This window comes from Camelus bactrianus, chromosome X (assembly GCF_048773025.1).
Source record: "Camelus bactrianus isolate YW-2024 breed Bactrian camel chromosome X, ASM4877302v1, whole genome shotgun sequence".
NCBI lineage: Eukaryota > Metazoa > Chordata > Mammalia > Artiodactyla > Camelidae > Camelus > Camelus bactrianus.
In genome coordinates, this window is record NC_133575.1 from 25,539,246 (window position 1) to 25,564,568 (window position 25,323).

At 34.7% G+C, this 25,323-nt stretch overlaps 1 protein-coding gene across 8 annotated transcripts in view; it reads right to left on the reverse strand.

Moving 5' to 3' along the window:
* Nucleotides 1-25,323, reverse strand: part of DMD (dystrophin) — a 1,840,970-nt gene that overhangs the window by 1,370,123 nt on the left and 445,524 nt on the right. For 7 of the 8 annotated variants that reach the window (XM_045507267.2, XM_045507235.2, XM_045507243.2 and 4 more), the window contains exons 8-9: nucleotides 19,958-20,139; nucleotides 18,601-18,732 (exon numbers count right to left, since the gene is read on the reverse strand). In XM_045507267.2, coding sequence (XP_045363223.2) covers nucleotides 18,601-18,732; nucleotides 19,958-20,139 — 314 coding nt within the window. The remainder of the gene's footprint in view (nucleotides 1-18,600; nucleotides 18,733-19,957; nucleotides 20,140-25,323) is intronic. The other variant, XM_045507265.2, reaches the window with a different exon arrangement.

The window sequence follows — 25,323 nt, forward strand, 5'->3', positions numbered from 1 at the left end:
TCATTCCATCTTTGCGCTCATATTATTCCTAGGGAAAGACCACAAACTAATGTGTAAGGACATGTTTTGATGGAATTTTGTAGCAGGGATCATAATTACGAATGGGTATCTACTAAATGTAAATTTTAAGAAATATATTCAAATAAAATTAATTTCCAATCAAGGTTATCATATATGTTCATTTTTGATGTTACCACACTTTGAGCAAATTTTCATTCAAAAGAAGGGTTAAAAGTTTAACTAAGGAGTAATTATTAAATATTAAAATATGAAAAAATTGATAGAAACAATAAAATCAATGAAAAACAAGAAATCAAATCAATAAATGTAAAAACTGGAGACTGTTCTACAGAAAATGGGAAAATGTGGGAAATTTACTTAAAATATTTAAAATCCTAGGACAGAAATCATATTTAGCATATTTCAAGATGCAAAGTCTTAGAACCAGTATTTCTACCAAGTGGCCTTATTTAAATGATTTAACATCTCTGGACTTTAGTTTCTTCACCTATAATACCCTTCATACTCCATAACATATGAATTCTTCCCAAGTGAATTTGAAACTTCACTTGGAAAGCAACTGAATGATCTCCACTGCATAACTTACTCTGTGATATTTATAGGCAAAAACATCCTCAGACTTCTTCGTTAATCAGGAGCCTGTACAGGCTTACTTAACTGAATACAGTCATCAGTAAGTATAGTACTAGTAGCAGCAAGCTGGCTACTTTTCCCACCTGAGCACTATCACTCATTTTGCAAATTGTGGCAGACTGTATTTTTCAAGAAAGTTTACAAGATCTCCCATCCTACACAATGCCTCTTACAATGCAACAATGACATTTCTCCATCAAGAGTTCGGTTTATATTCCCTCTGCTTGAATATGGGTGAACCTGTGACCATGGATCACAGTACACTACGTGATTTCCAAGACTAAGCTACAAAAGGCAATACAGCTTCTGCTTGGTACTCTTCAGATCACTTGCTCTTGGAATCCAGCTAGCCTTTTGTAAGAGTACACAAATTACATGGAGAGGCCACATGTAGGTGTTCCAGCCAATTGCCCTGGCTGGAGTTCTAATACTAGCCACTGGACACATAAACCAAGGAGGCTTTGAGATGACTCCAGCCTCTGCTACTGTCTTATTGCAACTGCATAAGTCCCTAGTCTAGTAACCCCCAGAAGCATGAGAGATAATGACAACAATGAGTGTTATTTTTATAAGCTCTTAAATTTTGAGGTGATTTGCTACATGGCAACAGTAACTGCAGAACAAGACATACATGACTTTATTAAACAGGTGAGCTAATAGACAAACATTTGAATCATACAGCAAGTAAGATGATGAATCAGAATTTTAACATACATTCTTATGATATCATGCTTCTTCAAAAATGTATCTTATTTGCAAAATAATTAAAAACAAATATTTGGGATTAATATTCTTTAAGGGGCCAAAAATAAGCTAAACAAGATATAAAACATCCAGTCTATAGGAAAAGATTCAAAAAATGTATTAATGATTACAAATAAGCCACCTGCTCTTTTTAAAGAATGTTACATAAACAGATTAGCTTGGTTACACCCAATACTTCTTTCAACCTTTATAAATCCACCAGGCCCATAAAATGTAATGAACATGAAGTAAATGGGAACTTTCACATATCCTTGTTTTGCAGAAGTTGACTCCTTTTTTTTTTTTCTAAATCATCCACAGCTATACCTCTGGAGTTATCTCCAGTATCAAAAGACAGATGGGAAAAGTCAGTTCCCAGCACTAGTGGTTAAACTATCTATTATCTTTTCCAGAAGCCCCAATTACCTTTGCCAAAGGTAAAAATGGAATTTCATTGGACATTTTTGGATTTAGATTATTTTTAAGTTTATATCATAATTTATGAATATAACAAAAAATGCAGGAAAGTTGACTTACATTATTATAAACATTTCTTCATCCTTAAACACTTATTTAGTGCCTATTGTGTAAGAGAGTACATGAAGGGTTTTTTCACAAATGCTATGTGTTAATTATTTTAGCCACCATGTAAAGCAGAAATTGTCTCCATTTTAGAGATGAGAAAACCAAGTCATAGACAGAAAATGGTACATTCAAGTCCCATAGAGAGTTATTAAAATAGTAGAGCTGGAGTTTGAAGGAGATTAGCTTCCTCTTGCCCTCCTGTAAGAGAAGGCTCACCTGATACTTTCAGCTACAGAATACTCCTTTACCCTTAGCATTTCCAGTATTTTTTAAAATTTCACCTCTTGTTTCTTTCTTTTAAAGTGACTAAAATGACTTATAGTTATTTTTTAAGGTTTACTTACTTATTTATTTATTCATTTATTATTTTTTCTTTTTTATTTAATGGAGGTACTGAGTACCGGACCCAGAACCTCGAGCATGCTAAGCATGCACACTACCACTGAGCTATACCCTCCCCCAACTGGGCTTTAGAATCATTTTAATTTGATTTTTTAAGCATTTTGGTCTCTTTTCCTATTTATAAATTAAACTTAATGAAAGCATGTTCATGGAGACTCAGGAACTAGAAGAGTTCTAGCATACAGTCTATGCTTAATGCATACTGAGTGAGTAAACGAATAATATTAGAATAAAACCTCTAATTTTAGGATGTCTAACTCAAAACTCTGATTCTAAATATAACAATTTTGTGTACCTGATGTTGAAAAATTTGAAAATACTTCAAATGGTATAACTTAGCCAGGTGGGCTTCTTTATCCCTTTTTCCATTTCAGAGATTTTTTTCTTTAATGGAAGAGTGTATTTGTTCAAAGTAATATCATTATCTATATTCTTTCTGAAGTTCCCTCCAGTTTCAAAATTCTGCTCGGAAATTTTCAGTGCACCAATCTTTAAAGCTGAGCTCAAACCTGACGATTCTCTTTCTAGGTCACTTGTTCAGTCACATCAGAAAGTAGATAGACTTCCATGAGCAGATCAATGGTGCTTTTAATCTAAGGAGAGCTCCCCACTGGCTGGCTTTACACCCTCTGTTTGCCAATTCTTCTGCACAATCTGTGTTTGGTCTAAGGGACAAGTTGTATTGGGAGGGGCCAATGGCGGAGAAAGAGTGAAGGAACTCCTTCCTCTACCTCCTCCCCACACAGGAACAAGGTGCCTAAAACCACCTACAAGTGTTTTTTTCTGCTTTGGAAGGAAGCATTGCTATACTCCACTTTGCATGGTTCCAAGATGATTTCTCAGCAACTTTAAGTTCACCCTTTTCCTTAGAATTCTGTATTCGGTATATTAACTCAGGCAGTTGCCAAACTCTACACAGGTTATGATTCAACAGTTTATTTATAAATCAGAATCTATCTTCCCATAGAAGAACTGATAAAAATATAATAAGGTCCTCAGATCAAACCACAAAATTTCATTTAACACCTGCTATATTTAAAGTAGTAATCATGATATTGGTACCAGTTTTTGAGAACCTATACTGTGCTTATGCCATGGTAGGTTCTTTATATAATTCATCTTACTTAATCCTCCAAACAGCTCTATGAGTTAGATATAACTATTATAACACAAAGGAGGAAACTCAGGCCCACAAAGGGCAAGAAACTCTATCAAGGCCATATAGCTAGAAAGTGGCAGAGCTGGAACATAAACCTAATCCCATATGATGCCAGACTCTGGGCTCCCTCCTCTTTGTTCAATTAAAACATTCCTCCTCAAGAAGTGACGCTTCTGTGGGTGAATATGGTTTCATTCTGAGATTTCACAAATGAATGTTTCCCTGCTTTTGGAGTATCAACTGTGTATCTTTGTTTATCTCAGCTACCTTCTGGGTAACAGCACAATTTCTGGCCTTGAGCACAAATTCCATCAAGCCCTGGGATACTTTAACATAGACTGCAGACTTCCTATACAACATCCCTTTTCTTCTCTACTTCTTTTTTTTTTAATTTGCATTCTTTTATACTGAAGTATAGTCAGTTTACAATGTTGTGTCAATTTCTGCTGTACAGCATAATGTTTTAGTCATACATATACAAGCATATATTCATTTTCATATTCTTTTCCATTATAGGTTACTACAAGATATTGAATATAGTTCCCTATGCTATACATTATAAATGTGTTGTTTATCTATTTTATATATAGCAGTTAGTATCTGCAAATCTTGAACTCCCAATTTATCCCTTCACACCCCCTTTACACCCTGGTAACCATAAGTTGTTCTCTATGTCTGTGAGTCTTTTTTTCTTTTTTTAATTAAGTTCACTTATGTCTTTTTTGTTTTAGCTTCCACATATAGGCGATACCACATGATATTTTTCTTTCTCTTTCTGGCCTACTTCACTTAGAATGACGATCTCCAGATCTTCTCTACTTCTTAAATAAATCTACTTTGATTCAGGAATCACCCTGTTCCATTTGGCTATATGAGTCTAGGATGGCTTGCTTTTGATTGGTTCAAGCCAGTTATGGTCGTATGTTCTGTTCCCCTTTACTGGTGTAGGCATAAGGATGTGACATAATCCTGACCAATGAAATGCATGGGAAATATGCCAGAGAGTTTCTAGAAAATGGTTCTTCATTCTTAAAAGAGGCATACATTTTATATATACCAGTCAGTATCTGCAAATCTCGAACTCCCAGGTTATACCTTCCCACCCTGCTCCCCACTGGCAACCACAAGTCTGTATCTATGTCTGTGAGTCTGTTTCTGTTTTATGTATAAGTTCATTTGTCTTTTTTTTTTGGTTCCACATTTGAATGATATCATATGGTATTTTTCTTTTTCTTTCTGGCTTACTTCACTTAGAATGGAATTCTCCAGGGCCATCCATGTTGATGCAAATGGAATTATTTTATCATTTTTTATGGCTGAGTAGTATTCCATTGTAGAAATATACCACAATGTCTTTATCCAGTAATCTGTCAATGGACATTTAGGTTGTTTCCATGTCTTGGTTATTGTAAATAGTGCTGCTATGAACATTGGGGTGCAGGTGTCTTTTTGAATTAGGGTTCCCTCTGGATATATGCCCAGGAGTAGGATTGCTGGGTCATATGGTAAGTCTATTTTTAGTCTTTTGAGGAATATCCTTACTATTTTCCACAAGTTTATACTTGTATAGTACAGGGAACTATATTCAATATCTTGTAGTAGCTCATGATGAAAAAGAATATGAAAATGAATGTATGCGTATTCATGTATGACTGAAGAATTGTGCTGTATACCAGAAATTGACACAACACTGTAAACGGACTATACCTCAATAAAAGAAGTAGTAAAAAAAAAACCACAAATAAACATATATAAAACAGAAACAGACTCACAGACATAGAATACAGACTTGTGGTTGCCAGAGGGAAGGGGAGTGGGAAGGGATAAACTGGGGGTTTGAGATTTACAGATATTGACTGGTATATATAAAATAGATAAACTAGTTTATACTGTATAGCACAGGGAAATATATTTAATATCTTGTAGTAGCTCATGGTGAAAAAGAATATGAAAATCAATATATGTATATTTATGTATGACTGAAGAATTGTGCTGTACACCAGAAGTTGACACATTGTAAACTGACTATACCTTAATAAAAAAAAGGCATATATTTAGATTATGATAAACATGCATTAATCCACAAATGGTTTCAACAACTGGGTAGCTTCTGTGGAAAAAAAAATGTTCTCAACTTTCCAATTTGCACCAGTTTAGTAGGATTGAAGTTTATAAAACAACTAGAGAAATCATGTGAAAATCATTTTTAAGCACTCTCTCAAAAGCAGAGTCATTTATAAATATGAGCTCCTCCTGTCAACAAGAACAAAAGCCATAAAATAAAAGATGAAAGAAATCCCAACAATATAAAATAGTAGTATTTTGAATGCAGAAAAACACCCCAAATTCAAAAGACTGAATTTTGAACTGAACAAAAACTGAAAATTATTTGTATTCCATGTCACAAAAAATGGGTAATGTATTTAATATATAAGTAATTCCTATAACCTGATAAGAAAATATATTATTCTAATCAATAACAATCGAGAAACATATGAAAATATCCCAGAAAAAGAAACCCTACAGGTTCTTAAGCACATATAAAGATGCTTAGTCTCTCACAGTAAGAAAAACTGCAAATACTTGAAATTTTACAAACACACACATGCACACATCTGGGGGTGGCAAGGATGAGAAGAACATTTCACTATAATTGACTTTTAGCCTTTTTATTCTTAAATCATATTCATCCATATCCTGTGGCAAAAATTAATTAAATAAAAATTGATATATAGAACTTGTGATGAGACTCCTTCCTTCAATTTATCATTCAACTCCTGAAACAGGCCATTTAGTGTAAGGCCAGTCATTATTATAGAGAATACCTGTATAGATGTGAGAAGGTGTGCAAGTTGGCATGAATGCATGAAAGAGAGAAAGGGCCAGAGGCACGGAGGAGGAGGAGGAAGCAAACTAATTGAACAGAGTAATTTAAAGACATGCCATAAGGCAAGATCCAGGTGCAAGTGGGAATATATAAAGGAAGACAGTCATAGGTAGGCTTAACAAGGTTTGCCAGATCAGAGAAAGTTGAAATCCATGCTGACAGACAGGAAGGAAAAGGTGCTAGTAATAACAGCAGCAGCAATGGGTAGGAATAAGAACCAGTTGTGTTACCCAGCCATAAAAAAAAAGGAAATATTGCCATTCGCAGCAACATGGATGGATTTAGAGATTATCATACCAGATGAAGTAAGTCAGACAGAGAAAGACAAATATCATATAATATGCGGAATCATGTGGAATCTAAAAAATAATGCAAATGAACTTATTTACCAAACAGAAATAGACTCACAGACACAGGAAACAAATATATGGTTACCAAAGTGGGAAAGGGATAGATTAGGAATTTGGGGTTAACAGATACACACTACTATACATAAGATAGTTATACATAAGGATTTACTGTATAGCACAGAGACCTATATTCAATATCTTCTAATAATCCGAATGGAAAATAAACTGAAAAAGAATATATATATATATATCACTTTGCTGTACATCTGAGACTAATACAATAAATCAACTATAGTTGAATTAAAAAAAATAAAGATAATAGTAAAAATATCACTGACAACAACAAAAAGAACCAATTAGGTACGACAGAGTTCAGGGGAGAGACACACATGGCTAAATGTGTTCAACCCCGTGGAGAACAAATGTCAGAAGAGACCCCTGGCCCCAGGAGCAAAAATGAGGTCAGTTTTAAATACACTGAACTTAAGTTTGCGGTAAGACATTCATGCATGGAAATTACTAGTCAGTAGGTAGATGAAATTGTAGAAGTGGACCATTTCAGGGGTAGGGCCGAAGCTCTTGAATTGTGTGTAAATCAATACAAACTTTTATGAGGGGCACTTCCTTTTCATTTCTTCTAGTTTGTGAATATCTAAATGCCATTTCTAGCTATATAGTGTTATCCCGTTTCTCCACCTAACCCTATACTTTATAAATATTTGTCATCTAAAATATTTAAAGATAACTGTTTTTCTTAACTTCAACTTCCATCATTTTGAAGGTACCCATAAGCATGTTTTTCCTGTTTTTCCCTCTTTGTTATTACAAGAGCCGATTTTCCTCCTTGTGTATAATTCTTGCTTTTGTGATGTTTTACAGATTTTTATAATATGAAGGATGCTTCTCTATAGTGTTTCAACACACTTTATGTTTGGTATCTCTATTTTAAATGTTCAATTGCTTATTTCACAAATGCATAAATAATTATTTACCTGTCCTATTGGTGAAGGCATACTCCAAGGAGGTTGACAGCTATTGTTCATCAGACAAAGAGGAGGAAGAAAAAGATTTCCTTTTATTTGGAGATGCTTTTTAGTATTTATAAATATTAGAAGACTAAGAATAATGGTAATGAAAAGGAACGGGCTCTCTGGCTGATCTGGCTGATCTGGCTGGGAGTTTCAAATAGTGAAACATTAAAACTACTGGAAATCAGGACACCTGGTCCAAGTCCCAGTTCTGCTGGTTACTTACTGCTTACACAAATCCTTCATTCTATTTAAATTTCTCCTTCTTTAAAATGAGTCGAAAAAAAAATCATTCCACAGGTTTATTGTACTCATCAAAGAACATATGTACTCAAAAGGCTTTTAAAAACTGTAACTGTTAGTTAAAGAAAAGAGGTGCTTCTTTTTTTGCTCTGGCAAAATTGCCAGGGGTTTGATTCCCTTTTATTCTTTTAAAATTAAAAGAGCATAGGCAAAGTATGGTTAACTTTCCGAAGTCTGATTTCTTTACTTTGTGAGCAGAAGACATTATTTGGGGCTCAAAATGTTTATTAAATGAATGTGGCCATCTGTGCCCTAAGCTGTCCAAGGAACACAAAGATTGATAAGGCCTTTATAGGCAGAAATATAGGTATGACCTTGTTTGTTTCTTGCTTTTTCTTCTATCTTGTTTCCAGCATAAGGGTGGTTTCACAATGCCTCTAGAAAAAGGATAAGGCTCAAATGTGCAGTCAGCAAAAGAGTAAGGGAACAACCTGATACTTGGGGACACCTTCGAAAAGCCACGTGATGCTACCTCATTGTTAGCTTTCAGGTAATGGAGGCCTTCCTAAGATTTGTATCCCATGGTGTTAGACAGTGGCAGCCAGAAAAACACCCCCTGCACAGATGTCCATGTCCTAATCTCTGGAACCTGGAAATATGTTACATTACATGGCAATGAAGGATTCAAGCTGCAGATTAAATTCAGTTTGCTGATCAGCCAACCTTAGATATGTAGTTTTCTAGATTATCCAGGTGGGCCTAGTGTATCCATGAGTCCTTAAAAGTGGAAGGAGGCAGAAGAATAGATCTGAGTGATGCGATAAGAGAAAATGCAACTTGCCCTTGTTATCTTTGAAGATGGAAGGGGTCATGAATCAGGGAATGTGAATTAACTTCTAAAAGCTTGAAAAGAGAAGGAAATGTAATCTCCCCTAGAGCCTACAGAAGGGAGGAAGTCCTGCTGCTGCACTGATTTTAGCCCAGTGAGAGCCACACTGAACTTCTAAGCTGTAAGACAGTAAATTTGCATTGTTTAAAGCCACTGAATTTGTAGTTGTTACAGTACCAAGAGGAAACTAATATATAGACTCATAATCAGAAGAATGGGTCAATCCAAGAGACAGATTAATGCTTTTGTCCACATGGACAAAAACGATTCAGTATAGATTTTTAAGTGTTACAATGCAGGTAGCCCTCACTTTCATTCTCTCTTGAACACACTCCAATCAGCAACACCTCCAAAAAAAAAAAAAAAAAAAACCACTCCACTGCAATTGCTCTTATCAAAGAGAATATTAGCTAGAGTGAGCATATAACTTCTTGGCCAAAATGGGCCAGTTTTGAGAGTAAATAAAAGTGTTATTAGAAAATCTACTGTGAAAACAGGTGTATATCAAGATTTCCCAGGGACTCTACCCTACTGACATTTCACTGGTTAATTTTCAATCCTAATGTTACTTGAACTCATCAGCAATACTCAATGCCATAAAACACTAGTCTCTTCCTGAAACATTTTCTTCTCCTGGCTTCTATAATACCACACACTTACCCATTTTCCTCTCCTCTTCCTGGCCATCCTTTTTATTCCATTTGTTGATTCCTTCTCATCTCTAAGTCTTGGGATCTCTAATTTACTCATCTGGACTTTTTCCTAGGGGATCTCATGATCCAGGTCAATGGATTTAAATACTACCAATGCTGTTGATGACTCCCAAATTACTTATCCTTAACTCTGATCTTAGAACCCCAGATCTATGCATATTCAAGTCTCATAAGCATCTCAAGATCCACATGTTCAATGTGATATACCACATTAACATAAGGAAGGATAAAAATCATATGAGCATGTCAATAGTTGCAGAAAAAGAATATGACAAAATTCAACATCCATTCAAAATAAAAACTCAAAACAAAAAGGGTATAGAGGGAATATAGCTCAACATAATAAAGATCATATATGACAAGTCCACAGTGAACATCATACTCAATGGTGAGAAGCTGAAAGCTTTTCCTCTAAGATCAGGAAAAATACAAGGATACCCACTCTATCCACTTTTACTCAACATAATATTTGAAGTTCTAGCCAGAGCAATTAAGCAAGAAAAAGAAAAAGCATCTAACCTGGAAAGGACAAAGGAAATGTGTCACTATTTGCACATGAAATGAATATATATAGATATATAGGTATATATAGAAAACCCTAAAGACAACTCCAAAACTGTTAGAACTAATAAATGAATTCAGGAAAGTTGCAGGATACAAAATCAATATACAGAAATCTGTTTTGCTCCTAAACACTAATAACAAACTAGCAGAAAGAGAACTTAAACAAACAATCCCATTTACAAGTGCATCAAAGGAATAAAATAACTAGCAATAAATTTAACCAAGGAGGGAAAAACCTGTACACTGAAAACTGTAAGACACCAATGAAAGAAACCAAAGATGATACAAATAAGTGGAAAGATATTTCATGCTCATGGACTAGAAGAATTAGTATTGCTAAAATGTCCATATGACCCAAAGCAATCTACAGATTCAGTGAAACCCCTATAAAAATTTAAATGGCATTTTTCACTGAAATTGAACAAATAATCCTCAAATTTGTATGGAACCACAAAAGACCCCAAACAGCCAAAGCAATCTGGAGAAAGCAGAACAAAGCTGGAGTAATCAAGTGTCCTGATTTCAAACTATATTCCAAAACTACAGTAATCAAAACAATATAGATTGGCATAAAAATAGACACATAAATCAATGGAACAGAACAGGAAGTCCAGAAACAAATCCACATCAATCAATTTACAACAAAGGAATTGCAACTATACAAGTGGCAAAGGACAGTCTCTTCAATAAGTGTGTTAGGAAAACTGGGCAGGCACATGGAAAAGAATGAAACTAGACTACGATATTATATGACATACAAAAATCAACTCAAAACAGATTAAAGACTTGACTGTAAGACCTGAAACCATAAAACTCCTAGAAGAAAACATAGGCAGTAAGCTCCTTGATACCAGTGTTAGCCATGATTGTTCTGATCTGACACCAAAGCAAAGGCAACAAAAGCAAAAATAAAGAAATGGCATTACATCAAACTAAAAAGCTTCTGCACAGCAAAGGAAACCATCAACAAAATGAAAAGGCAACCTACTGAATGGGAGAAAATATTTTCAAATCATATATCTGATAAGGGGTTAATATCCAAAATATATAAAGAACTCATACAATAGCTTAAAAATGAATAGTCCAATTAAAAAATGGGCAGAAGATGGGAATAGGCATTTTTCCAAAGAAGACACTCAGGTGGTCAATAGTCATGTCAAAAGATGCTCAATGGCACCAATCATCAGGAAATGCAAATCAAAACCACAATGAGCTATTACCTCACAGCTGTCAGAATGGCTATTATCAAAATAACAAGAAATAACAAGTGTTGGTGAGGGTGTGGAGAAAAGGGAACCCTCATGCATTGTTAGTGTCAGTGTAAATTGGTACAGTCAATATGGAAAACAGTATGAAGGTTCCTCAAAAATTGAAAACACAACTACCATATGATCTAGCAATTCTACTTTCAGGTATTAGCCAAAGAAAACCAAAGGACTAACTCAGAAAGAGCTCTGCACCACCATGTTCCCTGGAGCATTATTTACAACATCCAAGAATTGGAAACAGCGTAACTGCACATCAACAGATGAATGCATAAAGAAAATATTATACATAATGGAATATTAATATCATTCAGCCACAAAAATAATGAAACCTTGCCCTTTTTGACAACATGGATGGATCTTAAGGGCATTATGCTAAGTGAAATAAGTCAGACAGAGAAAGACGAATACCATATGATCTTAATTATATGTAGAATCATAGATACAAAGAACAGATTGCTGGTTGCCAGGGGCAAGTAGGGGATGGGCAAAATGGGTGAAGTGATCAAAAGGTACAAACATCCAGTTATAAAATTAATAAGTCATGAGGATGTAATGTGTAGCATAGTGACTATGATTAATAATATCATATTGCGTATGTGAAAGTTGCTAAGAGCATAAATCTTAAAAGTTCTTACCCCAAGGGAAAAAGAAAATTCTGTAACTCTGTATGGTAATGGATGTAAACTAGACATTGTGGTGATCACTTCACAATATATACAAATATAGAATCATTATATTGTATACCTGAAATTAATATGATAGCGTATGTCAGCTATACCTCAATTAAAAAAAATAAAAATAAAGGTTAACATGTTCAAACCTGAGCTTCTAATCTTACTCCCAACCCTGGTCCTCCTACAGTCTATCCTATCTTGGTTGGTGGCAACTCCATTCTTTCTATTGCTTAAGCAAAAACCTTGCAGTAATCTTTGGTTTCTCAAATTCTTTCATAACTCACTCTGACCATGTCATGGTAGAGCATGATCTTGATGCATTTGTGGCCTCCACTTCTTCTACCAGGTATGCCATCTCAGAGATCATGAACCAAAAAGGCTCATCAACCAAATTAATGTGCTTGAATCCCATCATTTACTAAATCAGTTTAAAGTGTATGGCAAGAAGCTAGGTGAAGCATATGGGGGTAATGCAATTAGGATAAAGTCAAACAGAAGGACCACCATACTATTTAAATTTTGGGTTATCCCATATTCATGTTTTGCTGTATCAGCCTTGCCTGCTGATGGTGTGCTAAACAGAACCAGAGGTGAGATTTGAGCAAGGGGTCCAATAGACAGAAGGTACCTAAGGCTACACACACTTGCTCTACTAGAGAGATGCAGGGACAAGTACACCTGACCTATAGCGATAGCACATCAATTAGTCCGCTGAACAGTTATAGGATTAATTTGCATTTTTTTACGCAGAGCACTTAGGCGGCCATAAGACCATACTGAGTGTCATTAACAGGTGGCCAACTTAGGAATTATGTAGCTCTTAGTCCAGAGGTGATATGATTATACCTTGTGATTTGGTATTTTCTCTCTTTCTTTCCATAAGCAATACCCTTGCATGTTCCATTATTTATTCCATCTAGTTTTAACATGTATAATAGGTTAAGCTACTATCTATAGTTAACACACATTTTTACCTCTGCCTGTGTCTCATAAGCTATTTGCTTCCTTATCAGCTAAATTTAACACATGAGTTTCACTTATTTATTTCATAATCTATTAGTTTATTTACAATTTATTGTTAATGCACCTTAGAAGTTTTACCTATCATCTCTGTTATAACACAATTAAATATTCTCAAAAAATATAGCTAACACGTGTTCCACATTGTATGAGCAAACTCTGTAGGTTATCCAAAATATATCCAGATTTCAATTATTATGCATCATGCTAATTGATAGAACCATTATGAAAAACAATATGAAGATTTCTCAAAAATTAAAACAAAATAGAACTACCATATAATGCAGCAATTTTATTTCTAAGGATATATCATAGTAAATGAAAACAGTATCTCGAAGACACATCTGCATTCCCATGTTCATTGTAGCATTATTCACAATAGCCAAGATATGAAAACAAACGTAAATGTTCATCAATGAATGAATGAATGAAGAAAATGTGTGTGTGGGGGGTGTACACACACACACACACACACACATATATATACAGTGGAATATTATTCAGCCTTAAAAGGAAGGAAATTCTGCCATTTGAGACAACATGGATGAACCTGGAGGATATCATGCTAAGTGAAAAAAGCCAGGTACAGAAAAACAAATATTGTATGCTCTCAATATATGTTGAATCTTTTTTTTTAAATGCCAAATTCATAGAAAGAGAGAGTAGAATGGTAGTTAACCAAGGGCTGGAGGGAGGGAGTCATGGGGAATTACTGTTTAATGGATATAGTTTCCATTTTGCAAGATGAAAAGAACTCTGGATATGTTTTGTGGTGATGGTCATACAATTTTATGAATGTATTTAATACTACTGAACTGTACACTGAAAAACGGCTAAGATGGTGAATTTTATGTTATGTATATTTAAGCGGGGAAAAAGGAATAATCCAGATCCAAGCCCCTCTTATATCCCGCCTGGCTTACTGCAACAGCACTCTAACTAGTTCCCCTGCTTCCATCCTTATTCCTTTAGTCTATTCTCCACACAGCAGCCATGTTGAAATAATATGAGTTTACATGACTCCTCCAACGGCTTTCTGCCTCATTGGTAAAAAGTCTTCACCATTACTTACAAGATCCAATGTGTTCTGGTCCACTATTACAGCTTAGACACCATCTCTTAGCACTGTGCCTCTCACCCCTACTTTTCCTTGAACAGTCCAAATATCCCTACAACTCAGGCCTTTTGCACTATCTGTGTTTCTTCCTCATGGGTTTATCTTCCCCCAGATACTGATACTTCTTTCTGGTCTTTACTCACAATTTACATTCTTTGTGAGTCCTTCCCTGACTACCCAAACTAAAATTTTAACTTATCACCACCACATACTAAATACATCACCTCCCTCTTTGTTTTCTTTTTAGCACTACTTATACTTACTACTAAAATTTACTTTACTTAATGCATATTACATATTATTTGAAACGTTATTTGACTTAATTATACTGCTTATCTTGTTCATATAATGACTCTCCCATGAGCATATGCTTTCCATTAAGGCAGAAGTAATTTTGTGTATTTGTTTACTGCTGTTTCATTTGATCCTATAATAATACCTGGCATATAGCAGATGATTTATAAATAAGTGTAAAATTATTACATAAATGAGTACTACTCCATGTGTGAGAATCAATAGTTGAGAAAATTCAGTGGTAGTTAGTATAATTAATATAGGCTTGGAGCTAGATAATCTGAACTTAAATCCAGGTTCCACCACTTATTAGCTAAGGCCTTGAAATTTGGATTAAATAGGCAAATTTGAAAAGGAGACATAAATCACTCTAGACTGAGAGAACCATAAGAGCTAACATGAGAAATTGTTTGGCACTTGTGTAGGAGAGAGACTGATTTAATTTCACGGGAGTAAAGAAAACATAAAATAGATTAGTATGAAATAAGCATGAAAATATAAACTGTTCATACATCATGGAGCCTCTTGATGAAATTTAGGCGTATAGAGTTGTTATAAAGGCAAAAGGAAGTGAAGAAAATTTTGTGAATTATATTATTAAAGGTGTTAATACAGAAATCAAATCTGATTTAGATGGGACTGAGCTAAAAGGGTGATACTGATTGCAAAGCTATTTCTGTAATCTAGAAGACAAGTATTGAGGGCTTGAATAAGAGGGCATACATGAATATTGAGGGGATATAACTTAATGGAGAAATGCTGAGAAGAATTGACTATACATGTCTTATTATTGACTATCAAATCAATACAAACACAAAGGAGTATGTCACATCTAAGTCTCAAAAACTGCTGATTAATATCCTCATTTACATCACAAAAAAGACAAGCAACAGGTTTGTGAGCAAGGAAACAAAGTTCACTTCAGGACATAATACCAGGTTTGAAACATGAGTGGACATCAAGATAAAGATATGTACCAAAGAACCGAAAATGAGTTGGAAATGAGGATGTAACTCAAGAGAGACTGGAAGTGGTGAAAACACAGATACAATGATCAGTGTATACAGCTTCAAGTCAAGAGATTAAATCACAGTAACGAAAAAGCGTGTACAAAAGAGAGGGTCAAAGGATCTCAAATGAGCCTCCTATGCTAAGGGAGTTGGAAGAGGAAAAATACCCAGATAATGAAAGAGATAAAGAACAGTCAGAGAGGGAGAAGAACCTGTCTAGAGGCTATAAGAAAAATATTTCCAGGATGGTAGAAAGTCTGAGAGGTGATAAAAAAGACACTTTGTTTGGTGACCAAGTATAATTATTTGTTGAATAAATAAATATATTTATAAACCATAGACTACAAAAAGTGGTCAGTGAAAGAAAGACTCACATAATACTACGTTAACAAGATAAAATGGAGTGAGGTGTTTGGAGATGTGAGATGTGTTCCTATAGGAGCTGTGGACAGGGTGAGGCTCCAGGATAGAGAAATACAGAGTGAAAAAGATATTGGGGATTTTTGATACAAGATTAAGAGTTGAATGAGAGGCATGATCAAAGTCATAAAAATAGGAATTCAGTACAACTATAAAATGGATGCCCTCCATTCAAGAATTGATGACAGTTAAGAGTTACAATTAAGGAAATGTTAGCGTTCATACCAGATAGTATTTCTTCTTGGTAAATTATGAGAAAAACAGATTTATAGGCAGAGATCCTGAGTTAGGGCAGACTGCTTCACCACAACATGTTCAGAAACTGCAATGACTATAAATCAGATTTTACAAGTTGGGACAGATGGGGATAAGTGATGTTTCTAAGATATTGGGAACTTTTAAGATAATTTAGGCATTTTATGTTTCCTATAGGGTACAGTTACTCGCATGGCTCTCTCTCCTACTATGAAAATTTTCACCCTTCCTTACAGACCACCGAGTAAACACTTGAATGAAAACCCTCTAATGGAATCCAATCTGGCCTGTCATTTGAAGTGGATCAGATACAACCTACAGGGGGCAGTAAAGGCTGAGCCCCTCTGAGAAACTCCTTAGAAAAAATTTTCTCAGTAAATCATTAAGACATAAACTTATCAAACCTAACTACGTGTAACATCATCTTCTGATGTGCTTCCTTGAGAAACACATCAGGCATTCTGTTTCAGGCAGAATATATCATTCCCCATCTACTGTGATTCATATTTCTTCTTTGCTAAAGGATTACAATAGGTTTATTTCAATGGCTTGCGTTAAATAAAACAGAGAACTGAATAGCTGACTATTTCATGATATATTACATATTTTGTAATATTTAGACAAAGGTAGAGAGAACAAATACTATCTAGCAAAATTAAGTCCATTTATAATTACTTCATTAAGGAGTCATACCTGAGCAATGCCTTAATGAGATGGTAATGAGGTAAAAATGCGCTGCCAGAATAAGCACTGGAGAAAATCTTCCGGAAGAGGGAGCTCAATAAAGTGATAATCTGAGGGAAAAATCTGATGTCTTTGTCTTGGCTTACATGCCTTTATTTTAGGATGTACAACACCTATTATTTAAGTCTTGCAAGTTTCAATGGGAGGATGGTGATAAAAAGAGCATAAAGAGTCAGGGAAAGCCAGGAGGGTGGGAGGGGAGGAAGGAGAACAAAGAAAAAGGTGGACATACTTAAACATAAAATGGGATAAACATAGTACCTCCCACCTCTTAAGAGTTGTTATAAGGGTTTGAAAAGTTCATATCATGTATACACATAGCACAGAGTAAATACTCAGTAATATGTGGCAGAACTATTTTTATTTACTGATAATGGGGAAACGGATTAAGTTTCTTGTTCAAGATTATACAGCTGGCCTTTGTGAAAACGTGGATGGAAATTTAATTGAAGATGAAGCACAGTCACACCAACATTTTCACCCGGTCTCCTCTGTTCAGCTTTGCAAGAAAACTAGCAAAAGATAAAGGGGCATAGCTATGCCCTGAAACATGTTTCCCTGGGGGAATCTTTCAAGTGTTAAATTTTAAACACTTGAAGTGTTAACTTTTTTCAGCCTCACGCATCAATTAACTGCACCAAATAAATCACTAATTAAAAACAACCACTATCTTTAAAAAAATCAATGTCTCCAAAAATGTATACTTTCCCCAATAGGATCAAGACAATAATCTCACTAAATTCCCACTCATAGTGTATTACTGACAAAAGTCACTTCCTCAAGAATTTTTCAAATTGCTCTACTAAGCAAAATAAATGAAGTTTCCTTGTAAAACGAAATTTTAGCAGTTCTAGCACATTTCATTTCCATACTCTAACATATGCAAGGCTATAATTTCTTGTATTTTTAGGTTTCTACAACACTGCAATAATGGTGGAAAACTCCACTGAGAAGATTCTTTATGTGGAAAGCATTAAAAGGTGCACAGAATCTGATCTGGTTTGGGGGTGATTTTCTTGTATAAATACTACAGAGTCTGCTATATACAATTTAAATGAGCAAAATTAAAATATATCATACTAAGAAGCTTGCAGTTATATTTTTCTTAAATAGAATATAAATTCCTATTTATACAGTGAAAATATAATAAGGGTATCTACATAGAATATGTATTTCTTTCAGTATCAGATATCTAAAAAAATCTCCCCAAATAATGTGATATTTAAATCGCATCCATTTTCGCATTCCTTTAAATAAGCTCTCTTTAATGAGCTTTGTGTTTTGGTATAACCATTGGTAGCCTTTATAAAAGATAATCTTACATGCAATTATATCATGATAGTATAAATCCCCGTTACGAGAATCCCCACTCATAAAGAATCAACATATGTTAAAGCTAGATAGGTCTCGATAACAAGACAGCATCATGGGAAATATCTAATACAAACGGGAGCAACGAAACAGCTCTTGATGGAGGAGGGAAAAAAGGCACTGCAAAATTCCAATAAACAAAAACCATGTTAGATTATCTTGGATGAAGAAGTTCTTTGGTTTGCAGAACAGAGTAAATGTTGACAGACCTGTGAAGGAAATGGGCTCCGTGTGGGGTCAGAGGTGGTGACATAAGCAGCCTGTGTGTAGGCATAGCTCTTGAACCGAGGCTTAGGAGAGGAAGGAGTTCGTTCATAGCCCTGTGCTAGACTGACTGTGATCTGCAGAAGGGTTAGGGGGAGGAGGACAGAGAGGAGGAGGAGACAGCATAAGTAATCCTGGAAGGACTGCTTTCCAACACAGTAGAAAAACGAATATTAAATGGAAACAGTGAAATGAAAAAATGTAATCCTAAATATATATGAGTGATATTAGAAACTGGTACACTCCAAGAATTTTGGTGCTCAATGTCATGTCGGAGAGCAGGTCATCAGGGAAGGGAGGAGGGTGGGATTTAACCAAAAGGATTCCATACTGACACAGCTCCAGCACTAATACGGGATGGTGCTCTTCAATCTGGCAAAAACAGGCATCCAAAAGCAATTTTCTCTGAATCCAAAGTAAACAAAACCAGAATTCATCACATCAATATCCCAGAAAGGACTGAAGCTTTCATAAGCTAAATATAGAATTAGCTTAGTAGAGTGAGAAAATTAGGCCTAAGAGCTTTCCATGCCTTCAGCAGAAATTTTGCTAAAGGCTTTTGCATCACTGTTTATATTAAAGAAAGTAAAAGAAAACACCCTACATATCCACTGTTGGGAAGGAAAACCAGCCATGTAATAGAAGAATCCCACTGGATTCTGTACAATAACGTAATAAAAGTGTTGTCATATATATTCTCCATTTAATTTTTATTTAGAATATTTTGTACTGTTTTTATCTTAACAAGAAGTTTACCCTGAATAATCAAAATTTGTTAATACATCAGCAAGTTGCCACTAAAAATAAGAAAATATTAAGCAGAGAATGTGCTTTGCTCTTGGTCTAATTCTCTGCTCTTTGCTCTAGCTGATGGGAAGTTTAATATGTATATGAGTCTATCTTTTATTTTATTTCATTTTACACAATGGAAATGCAAAATATTCTGTGTCCCATATTTCTACACTATGGTGCAGAGTATTTTATCAATAGCAGAATATTTTATCAATAGCAGAGTATTTTAACAGTGTGCTTTAAAAACATTATAATCCATAATATCAGATAAAATTTAGGTTTACAGAGTCTTTTCTATCTCTCCCTCTCTTCTCCAAATGCATACACACACACCTATTAAGCTATATATACATATATTTGTGTATCTGTATGTAAATATATACATATGTAATATGCTATATATACACATAGGTATGAATATACCCAGATAATAGATCTGTATGTATAATATCTAAAAATACCTATAAAGTAGAAATATCAATGATATTAATTATGCTTTCGACACTTTACCTGTTGAGAATAGTGCATTTGATGATGTAATTGAAAATGTTCTTCTCTAGTAACTTTTGATGGCCTTGGCAACATTTCAACTTCCTGGATGGCTTCAATGCTCACTTGTTGAGGCAAAACTTGGAAGAGTGATGTGATGTACATTAAGATGGACTTCTTATCTGGATAAGTGGTGGCAACATCTGTAAGCACATTAACACCACATAATCAACTTTTGGTTTCTATATTCGACTCTCTAAAAGGGGAAAGAACAAATCAATGTTACAGGAAGAAGACAGATTAATGAGCACTCGATTGTCCATGAATGTCCCCCAGAGACTTAATTAGAACATGATAATCAGGCCTAAAATGTCCTTCCAATCTGGCAGACCAATGAGATGAGCACTAAAGTTAATTTCTTTTCCTTGTTCACATAAAAACTTCATTCTGCAATACTTTTTCCTAAGTCAAATTGCCAAACTAGCCCGTCTAAGAGAGTGGTTTTCATTAGATAACAAACAAACAAACAAACAAACAAAAGATTACATCTTCTTTTCCATGAAAAGTTATAATAGCATGTCAATTAAAACAGTGCATTGGTAATTAAACAATTATGCAAAAGAGCTTCAATGCCTTGGCTTCCAGTAAAGAAAGCTTGTACCTCCTAATCAAATGTTTGCTGGTGATTAAGTATGTAAAGAGCAAAATAATGTCTTTGTGTTGAAATGAACCACATACTTCCAATCAAAACAAAATAAAACAGCTATATACCATATGTATAATAATTTGTAATATTCCTTAAGTATATTAAAAATATTTGTTTCCATTATGGTGCATCTGTTAAAGTCAGATGCCCCTTTCCTTCTCAGACTTTAGAGACAAATTTAAAAGTCCTTCACATAAAGTTGATTTGACACTATGTCCTTTGCCATATCTAGAGAGTGAAAGAAATCCAGCATTCAATGTCAATAATAATTTGTAATAACACATATAGTAAGTGGCAGCTCCTTCAAAAGCTTCTTTTGCTACTTGGCATTACAATTTACCTACTGTGCTCATTCCAGGGAATCAAAATGTAAAAATAATCCTTCATGTGAAGTGTATCATTAACCCCAGAAGTGTTAAAACACAAGTCCTGGCAGGAGGCCAATATAACTTTGCAGCAATGTGCCAGGCATTTTTCTTGCCATAAATTTATCCTAGCTTAGCCAGCATTAAAAGATCTGTTTTAAGTTAAATATGTATATTCTGAGGAGTGTTCTGATTATGACCTTAAAAAAAACCGAGTCAAATTTCAAGTCCACAAGCATAAAAGGAGATTGAACAGGTCACTCAGTCTGTCCCTTCACAAGTAGCAGGAACATAATTAATCAGAACAACTATTTTTAAGGTATTTTTAAAAAGAGTTACAGAGGAGGGAAAAGTTAGCTAATATTCCTTGGTCTGCTTTTATCCAGAGTATAATACAGTACTTCTCAATTTTTAATGTGCATATGAATCACCTGAGGATCTTAAAACTAGAATCCAACTGAGTAGGTCAGGGGTGGAGCCTGAGGCTCTGCATTTTCAACAAGCTCCCAGATGATGCTGAAGTTGCTGGCTTGAAGATCATTCTTTGAGCCAAAAGGGTCAAAATAAAATGACACAGAAGCAGACACTTATATTATCTACAATTTCATTGTTTTGCTTATTTGTTTTCAAAAGATACTTACTGGACACAAATGCATAAGGCTTAAAGGTATAAAGTCATATACGTATTTTCTGCTCCTGATTTTAATTTAATTATTAACCAACAGATGGTGATGGTAACTTTCTGCAAATATTTTTTAGGGAAGAACTAAAAATTACTTTGTGCATAAACACTGCTTTTCTAAAAAAAAAAAAATCTTACTAACTTAGCTTGGAAATTCTGAAGCCTAAAATCTCCCTCTTATTTGATAACTGTTTTTCAAGTTTTTCAAGTGTTCACTGTATGTTAGATACTATACCTCTTCACCATATTTTGAAATTCTAGAATATTTTCCCTCTTTTCATTGGTAACTAGTCAGTTTTACCTGTAATGAGCATACTTCAGAATTTTATTTTTTAGTGTATTTAATAAAACCATGCTGTGAGAAAGGCATTGAATTTTAAAAGTTTGTCAATGTAAATAAAAACATCCATGCCTATTTACTGGTATATTATACATAGGCATGTTCATGTGTATGTTTGGCCTCAAATATATGCTGTGATAAAAAGAAATAAAGGTAAAAGTACATCAAGTATAATTTTTATTGCCCTAAGCAAATGTCAAAAATTGTTTGACATAAACATAAAACATATCTTTGACAAAGGAGGCAAGAATATACAATGGAATAAAGACAGTCTCTTCAGCAAATGGTGTTGGGAAAACTGGACAGCAGCATGTAAAACAATGAAGCTAGAACACTCCCTTACACCATATACAAAAATCAACTCAAAATGGATCAAAGATTTAAACATAAGACAAGATACAATAAACCTCCTAGAGGAAAACATAGGCAAAACATTATCTGACATACATTTCAAAAATGTTCTCCTAGAAGAAATAAACCCAAGAATAAACAAATGAGACCTAATGAAACTTACAAGCTTCTGCACAGCAAAGGAAACCAGAAGTGAAACAAGAAGACAACCTACAGAATGGGAGAAAATTTTTGCAAATGAAACCGACAAAGGCTTGATCTCCAGAATATATAAGCAGCTCGTACAACTCAATAAGAAAAAAATAAACAACCCAATCCAAAAATGGGCACAAGACCTAAATAAGCAATTCTACAAGGAAGACATACAAATGATCAACAGGCACATGAAAAAATGCTCAATATCACTAATTATCAGAGAAATGCAAATCAAAACTACAATGAGGTATCACCTCACACCAGTCAGAATGGCCATCATTCAAAAATCCACAAATGACAAATGATGGAGAGGCTGTGGAGAAAGGGGAACCCTCCTACACTGCTGGTGGGAATGCAGTTTGGTGCAGCCACTATGGAAAACAGTATGGAGACTCCTCAAAAGACTAGGAATAGACTTACCGTATGACCCAGTCATCCCACTCCTGGGCTTGTATCCAGAAGGAACCCTACTTCAGGATGACACCTGCACCCCAGTGTTCATAGCAGCACTATTTACAATAGCCAAAACATGGAAACAGCCTAAATGTCCATCAACAGGTGACTGGATAAAGAAGTGGTGGTATATTTATACAATGGAATACTACTCAGCCATAAAAACCGACAACATAATGCCATTTGCAGCAACATGGATGCTCCTGGAGAATGTCATTCTAAGTGAAGTAAGCCAGAAAGAGGAAGAAAAACACCATATGACATTGCTCTTATGTGGAATCTAAAAAACAAAAACAAACAAACAAAAACAAAGCTTAAATACAGGACAGAAAGACTCATAGACAGAGAATACAGACTTGTGGTTGCCAGGGGGTGGAGGGTGGGAAGGGACAGACTGGGATTTCAAAATTGTAGAATAGATACACAAGATTACACTGTATAGCACAGGGAAATATACACAAAATGTTATGATAACTCACAGAGAAAAAAATGTGACAATGAGTGTGTATATGTCCATGAATGACTGAAAAATTGTGCTGAACACTGGAATTTGACACAACATTGTAAAATGATTATAAATCAATAAAAATGTTAAAAAATAAATAAATAAATAAATAAATTTGTCCTGGAAAAAAAAATTGTTTGACATAAACATAAAACATTGTCTGGATGAAACTGAATATTCATAAATATCAATCACTATAATAAATAAACATTACCTGACCAAACTATTGACATTTTTGCCCCAATCCATTACCATCACACTTCTGAAGTTGTGTGGGATCAGCTGTACCAGTATGTAGAATACAATCTCTCTTTTCTTATAGAAAGGAATTTAGATATTTTAAAATTTATTGAATTCCTTCAACATATATTTACTAAAGAGCCATTATATTTTAAATATTTTAATGTTATCCAGAAGATTAATAAGATAGAGAATTGATAGATTCTGCTCACAATTTGGAATAATAAAATAAATAAGAAGAAAAGTACAAAATAATTGCATTGTTGATCAGAATGTAAAATGTGTTTCTCTAACTGGCACAACCAGTGCTTTAATGTGTTCAGAAAAAAAGAAGTATTTATTATTGGGGGACCAGAAGTTTCTTTATGAATAGAAAACTATAATTAATATGTATATGATTTCATTCACTGGAAATGAGGGGATGAAGAAAGGTTTTCCAGGCAATGGAAAAGCATGATCAAAAGTGCAGAGGTAGGGACAGATTAGACATGCCCCAGAAATAGTGCCTTCAGGTATCTTAGCCACAGAGTGGAGAATAGTGATTAATAAGACAAAATGGGTAGCTTGTATGTGGAACGTGAAGGATCGTCAGTACCAAAATAGAAAACTTGGCCTTAGTTCAATAGGTTGGAGAATAACTACTTTTATCAAGAGTGTAACAGCGCTAAAATTTTTGTAAAGTAAAACTGCTAAATGCAGAATGGAATGAAGGAGAAAAAAACTAGAAGGAAATAGGAGCCTGGGACCCAATCCAGATAGGAGGTGTCAGAGAACTAAAATAGTCTGTGTAATGAAAACAAGGGGATGCATGATAGAAATTCTACGACAGGTCCAAAATAACTTCACTCAATTTCAAACCATTTACTCCACAGTCTTTGGAAATGCCTACATGCAAAATCCTGTCCTAAGGCCTGGGGGTACAAAGATTAATAAACTGAGAATGCAATAAGGAAGAGGACTGAAGGAGGACATTGCTTGTTGTGTAGCCATGGTAGCAAGTAACCACCAAAACACATTTCCATTTCATTCAATTAATTAACAACTACCTGCCCACGTGGTCTTGCTCATGCTTCCCCAAGCAAACCAACACCAACCTCTCCCTTCTGAAAGGGAGCAGACTTACTTCAATGAACAAAATTCTGAATGCAATTAACATTGGTCTCACCTAAGTAACCAACCATGTTTCTAAAGGAGACATCAATCTACTCCCAACTCTGAATGTTCACAGATCTCTTGAATTCTGGGTTTCCCTCCAAACCTAAGGACACTCTCCTTTGAGACTCTGGTTGACCAGCACAGTACCCCCTGATTTAAGGAAGCAATACATTCAGCTTTGTATTTTCATTTGAAATATTGAATAGTGGTTTTATTATCTGATAGAATTCAAGTGATGAAATTCACTTAAAAATCTAAACTTATTAATGAGAATGAGTGTGATAAAGTGAAAGAATGAGCAACTCTGAATGTGAAGATTTGGGTTTTTAAAAATATGTACCTACGTATTTTTATCTGTAAAGAAATATCATTAACATCATTTACCTCTGTTCTCT